The sequence below is a fragment of the Vombatus ursinus genome, unplaced genomic scaffold (genome assembly GCF_900497805.2).
Source record: "Vombatus ursinus unplaced genomic scaffold, bare-nosed wombat genome assembly UNPS02014778.1, whole genome shotgun sequence".
Classification (NCBI taxonomy): domain Eukaryota; kingdom Metazoa; phylum Chordata; class Mammalia; order Diprotodontia; family Vombatidae; genus Vombatus; species Vombatus ursinus.
Genome location: NW_020954556.1, coordinates 45,852,520 through 45,858,519, shown reverse-complemented (window position 1 = coordinate 45,858,519; position 6,000 = coordinate 45,852,520). Strand labels below are relative to the sequence as shown.

Genomic DNA, 6,000 nt, shown 5'->3' with positions numbered 1-6,000 from the left:
TGTGTGTGTGTGTGTGTGTGTGTGTGTGTGTGTGTGTGTGTGTGTGTCTGTGAGAGAGAGGGGAAGAGATTTGTATTTTCATCTCTTGCTATAACCTGGAAAACTTGTAACATAGGTATATTATCTTTGTTTTGATATCTATGTTCATATCATAATTCTTTCCATGAGCTTGTGGTTGGGCGTTCTGGTTGTGAGATCGCTGTATTCTACTTTATATGTTGCTTAAATTTATTAGTGGGGAGACATAGTGGTATTTGCTATTCAAAAACAAAGGATTTTTTTTCTCTTTTAGTGTTATTTTCTCTGCTTTGCAAACTTTGAAGGATTCTTGGAAACTATCCACACAAAAGCATTGTTAAGGTAATTGCCTTTAAAGGTAATTGATCCAACTCTTAATCAGCTGTCTTCTTTTGACTACAGCTCTTGTGACTTCTCTCCTGGTGATTTGGTTTGGGCCAAGATGGAAGGTTACCCCTGGTGGCCTTGCCTTGTGTATAACCACCCCACTGAAGGAACATTCATCAGAGAAAGGGGGAAAACTTTCCGTGTCCATGTACAATTTTTTGATGACAATCCAGTGAGGGGCTGGGTTAACAAAAGGCTTGTAAAGCCATATACAGGTAAGAGATTTGCTCTTAAAGTAGGAAACTAACACATTTTTATCTTTTTTAAAAAACATGCTGAATATATACGTGATAGATTTGCAGTTTCATGTACAATCATCTTTTTTATTATACTATGTTATAGAAAAGCTTGTTTTATTACATAAATTAAAAAGAAAAAAACTGTGATGAATATAGCTTATTTTCAGTTCTGCTAAGTTGTAGGAATGTCCTTTGCAGTACCACCATCAAAGATTTTGGTATGAGAAAGTGAAATTTAATATCATAGATTTGAAACTGGAAGGGACCTTAGAGGTTGTCTAGTTCAACCCCCCTCTTTTTATAAATGAGGAAATTGAGGTCCAGACAGTTGATGTGACATGTCTACAGTTGCATAGATAGCATGTGCCAGAACTGGGATTTGAAACCAAGTCCTCAGATTCCAAATCTGGTTCTTTTCCCACTATGTCATTAATCAGAGCTTTTGTGTTAAAATGGGATTTCTCTTTCTGCTTTGTAACCTTTTGCAGTTGGATTCCACTTTGTTGTCTTCCTTAAAAGAAAAGAGATGTTGTGAATTGCCAAATAGACCTCAGTGCACAAATAAGATTGAGAAAGGACATGGTTTGGTCAAAAAAAAGGAAGGCTAGAAAGTTTTAAAATTATTTGTCCAAGTTCATATAGAGAGAGTTAGAAGAGATGTCAGGCCATTAAGTCTAACCTCCTTTTCCTTGAATATAAAATTTTGTATTTAGGGTCAGTTAATATAGGCTATTTATCCCATTGCTGTCCAATTGCACTTGTTTTTAATTTGGATTAGGGACTGCTTGCGCTTATGCAGTCCAGAAATAAATATAATTTAAAGAGTCCTAGACTGGGAACTGGGAGACAAATCCATGGTTGAGCACCAGCATTACCATTTGCTGGATGACTTCATCCATCATCTAATGGGAGAGACAACATGTAAATAACTAAGTACATATAAGATATATACAGAATAAATGGGAAGTAATTTCAGGTGAAGGCTTTATCAGCTGGAGGCCAGGAAAGGTCTTCTGCAGAGGGTGGAATTTGAACTTGAGAGACTTAAAGGAAACCAGAGAAACCAAGAAGCAGAAGTAAGCAGGGGGTAGATGGAGTATCACGTAAGCAGCAGCACAAGCAGGCCAGTATAGCTGGAGTGTAGATTAAGTGGAGCGGGAAGTAAAATATAAGAAGACTGGAAAGGTAGGAAGGCACCAGATTATAAAGAACTTTAAATACCAGATAGAGAAGCCTTTATATTTTATCTTGGATGTACTAGGGAGTCACTGGAGTTTATGGAGCAGGTGGCTGACATGGGCAGATAGCTATATTTTGGGAAAATCATTTTGGCAGTTGAGTGGAGATGGATGGATTGAAATAGGGAGTCACTTGAGGCGGTGGCGGGAGAGAGGGACACTTAGGAAGTCTGTGAATAGAGTATATAAATGACAAGTTTTGTCAACAGATTGGATATGTGGAGTGAGTGAAGGATCCAAGATGACATAAGTTATAGGCTTGGTTGACTAGGAGGATGGTAGTGCCTTTATAATACTTATTAGTTTTTTATAATTTTAATTTTCTAGATTTATGTAACTAGTAACATAATATCCTTTTAATAGGTGTCAGTTTAAAAAATCTTTTAAAATATTATACTAGTAAGTTGGAATTAAATCATTCACTTTAGGAGGAGCGTCTTACCTTTCTTTGTTTAGGGTGCCTAAATTAAGAGAAAGGGGTATCTAAGTGAACTTCAATGATTCAAGAAAGTAGCTTCATAAAAGTACATTTCCTTTCCTTTTCATTTGTGTTTGTACTTGTACACTGGGCCTGATGCTGCTTAACATCTAAAAAACTGTTTTTAAAGCATACTTTCTTAAAGTTTTTACCTTTGCAAAAAATGTAGTTACTTGCTACTTCAGGCATCCCTGTTCATTTGCTGAGTAGAGTCTGTTCTTAGCCATTTTTCCATTGTACTTATTAGAAAACTTTTTCTTTACAGGTTCAAAATGTAAGGAAGCCCAGAAAGGAGGTCCTTTTTATACTGCAAAGCCTGAAATACTCAGAGCAATGCAACTGGCAGATGATGCCATAAGTATAGAGAAGAATAAGCGGCTTGAATTAGCAGTATGTGATGAGCCTTCAGATCCAGACGAGGAGGAAATGGAGGTAGTAACATTAATTTTGCAACCATATGACTACTGTTTGTTCTGATAGATAAGAAAATGGAAGGCTATCTTTAAATGACTTTTTTAGGGATAGGTATATCTTTAGATATAGTATATGTTTGTGTGTACGGATGTATACAAACATATACCTACATATGCTAACATACAACATGTGCAGTAATCCAGTGACATGGAACTTTAGCGTATATACTTTCTAGAGTGTGAATTCCTGCCATTTTAAGCTATAGTGATGTTAATAGAGTACTCAGATCTTAAACCATCTACCACATTTGTCAGGGTACTGGGATAGAATGTGCCCCCGTGTGTTAATGGGGAGTGTTTGCATAAGAGAGGTACTTAGTTGCCAGTATTAAACTTAAATATCTAATATTCAAGAATGTTTTCAACTTTTTCCATCCAGATGGTATTTGATGATATTATAATTCAAGTCTGCAAATATAGGGCATGTGGTGATAGAGTAATGCTGTGTGAGTCTTCTTTCCTTGTGAACAGGCCTGAAATATCTGCAGTTGCCTGAGAAGAGTTGGGGAGATGGATTGCAAGCTTCTTTGTATTCTTTGCTAATATAATCATTGAGATGAAGCAGAACTGAGCATAGAGCTTGAGAACAAGTTTTACTGCCAAGCAGATAAAAAGATTTATTAGATCTACACTCTGCACAAGAAGTTGAGCAGAGCATAGTGGTTAGAGAGGAGCTGGCCTCAGAGTCAGAAGACTAAATTTAAGTTCTTTCTCTGATACATTCAAACATCCCATAAGACAAGGTTGTACAATTGCCTGTATGTATTAGAAAGAATTTCCTCACTGTGAATTCCCTACACCAATAAAACAGTTCTGGACCACACAATGCATATTGCTCAGTAGAAGCCCTGATTTTTAAATGTTGAATTGAAACAATCATAGAATCTTACTGTTGGTGGGGAATCTTTTGAGGTCATCTGATTTAAATTGTGTAATGAAAAGCAGAGTGGCTCTGCGGTGTGGGAGGATTTGAGTACAAATCCTGCCTATCACACTTACTACCTTTATACAATTCACTTAACCTCCCTGGACCTCATTTTCCTCATCCATAAAATGCAAGTTTGGAGTAGAAGTCATCATATGTTCTCTCTTGCTCCAAATTTTTGATCCAGTAACGTTTTGCAGATAAAAAAACTGAGGCACAGAACATATAGCAAGCAAGGGTAGAGGCATAAGAAAAGTTAGACAAGCTAACTTCCCTGTACTCTCACTTTGAAAACTAATACACAAATGTCCTTAAAAACTAATACATTAGGGGGCAGTGAGGTGGCTCAGTGGATAGAGCACCGGCACTGAAGTCAGGAGGACCTGAGGTCAGATCTGGCCTCAGACCAAACACTTGACATTTACTAGCTGTGTGACCCTGGGCAAGTCACTTAACCCCAATCGCCTAACCAAAAAAAAAACCCTAATACATTAGGGAGTAGTTTCCAAGGTTGGACTAAGCAGGTGTCCAGTCTTTCAGCTCAAGCTCATCTCAGGATTTTCCTCCATCTTTGGTCCAAGGAACCTAGAGTGTCCTAGAGCAGAGGCTTAAAGATTTGAAGGGATGCTTGGCACCTTGTTTTCCCCTTTCTATTGGGAAGGCAGCATAATGGGTTCGGAGTCAAGACCTTGGTTCAATTTTGGCTTTGCTGCTTACTGCTTTTGTGACCCTGGGCAAGTCATCTAACATCTCTGGGCCTCTGTGTTTTCAACTGTAAAATAAGTGGTTAGATTAGACGCCCTAGGTTCCCTTTATTCTCTAAATCTGTGATCACAGTCAATAAGCATTTATTGAGTGGCTGCTAAGCTAGGTTCTAGGGGAATAAGCATAAAGATGAAATAATCTGCCCTCAAGGAGCATATCTTTTATCAGGGGACACAGTATATGTGTATACAAATACAAAATAAAATAATGGGCACTAACAACTAGGGAGATTAGGAAAGGCTTCATGGAGAAAGTGCTACTTGAACTGGTTTTCAGGGAGACTGGGGATTCTGAGAGGTAGAGTTGAGGACAAAGTGCATCCATTCTAAGAGGCAGCTGTCATTGGTTAAATTGTTCAGTTGAATTAACAATCCACTAATAACTATAATCAAAATGTGTTGTTAGGTAAATGAAAAAAAAAGTTAATTTGTTTGAAATTTTTTGTGGTTGTTTTTAATTTAGGACTTTTGATTTCATCACCATAAGGAACTCCAAATGAGGAAAACTTCCTTTGTTATGTGCATAGATAGCTGATTTGCATCCTATAGTTTTAGACATTTTTTAAGGGCATTAAGAAATCAAGTGACTTGCCCAGAGTCACTTAGCTAACGTGTAACGGAGGGAAGGACTTAAAAAAACCCAGGTCTTCCGACTAAGTTGCTGGTTCTTTGTATGATAGGATCTATTGTTTCTCATTTGAAATATCAACAGAATAATTAATGAATTTGCCAATTGTTCTTCCTTAATGTTCATAAATGTACTGATGTACCCACATTGAAAAATGGACTTACCTTCATTTTATCTATAGTAAGGGTGGGAAGCAGTGATTACATAAATAAAAAGCACTTCAATTTTTGTTGTGGGGAAAAATGGTGTGGGGGAAAATGAAATGTTTCATTTGATTCTTGAAATTAAAAACAAAATACAAACTAAATTTAATCCTTCTTAGAGTTCATAAATTTAAAATTCTTGCTCTTTTTTTTGTGTTATTTTCCTCCCATTCCCAGTTCCCTCTTTGTTCTTGGCCTCTGCCTCCTGAACTGCTGAGGGTAGTTACTGTCTAATTACAGTATGGTTTGGTCTAGGAAACACTATTTTAGTTCAGCTCCTTCATTTTACATATTGAAAAGAAGCATGGCAAAGTAGATAGATCTTAGTATCATGAGAACTTGTGTTCAAGTTCCTGCCTCTGCCTCATTGGCTGTGCAACCTTGGGCAGATCACTTAACATCTCAATGCTTGAGAGAACTCTCTGAGACCGCAAGTTTCAGAAAAGGTGCCAGTCTACATTGGTAGAAAGTTTTCTTATTCAGGAGATCGTGGTACTAATGAAATCACAGGTCCAGTCTCACTGTCCCTTCATTTTATAGATGAGAAAAACTGAGTTCCACAGAGTGTGTGACTTGACCCAAGTTTGTTTTAGCTATTTAGTGACAAAACTAAGACTGGAAATCAGGTTTCTTGACTCTCAGTCCAT

General features: G+C 37.3%; 1 protein-coding gene across 1 annotated transcript in view; it reads left to right on the top strand.

Annotated features, from left to right (window-relative positions):
* Positions 1 to 6,000, top strand: part of MSH6 (mutS homolog 6) — a 30,684-nt gene that overhangs the window by 16,796 nt on the left and 7,888 nt on the right. The window contains exons 2-3 of the mRNA XM_027865065.1: positions 421 to 620; positions 2,626 to 2,792. Of these exons, the coding sequence (XP_027720866.1) occupies positions 421 to 620; positions 2,626 to 2,792 (367 nt within the window). The remainder of the gene's footprint in view (positions 1 to 420; positions 621 to 2,625; positions 2,793 to 6,000) is intronic.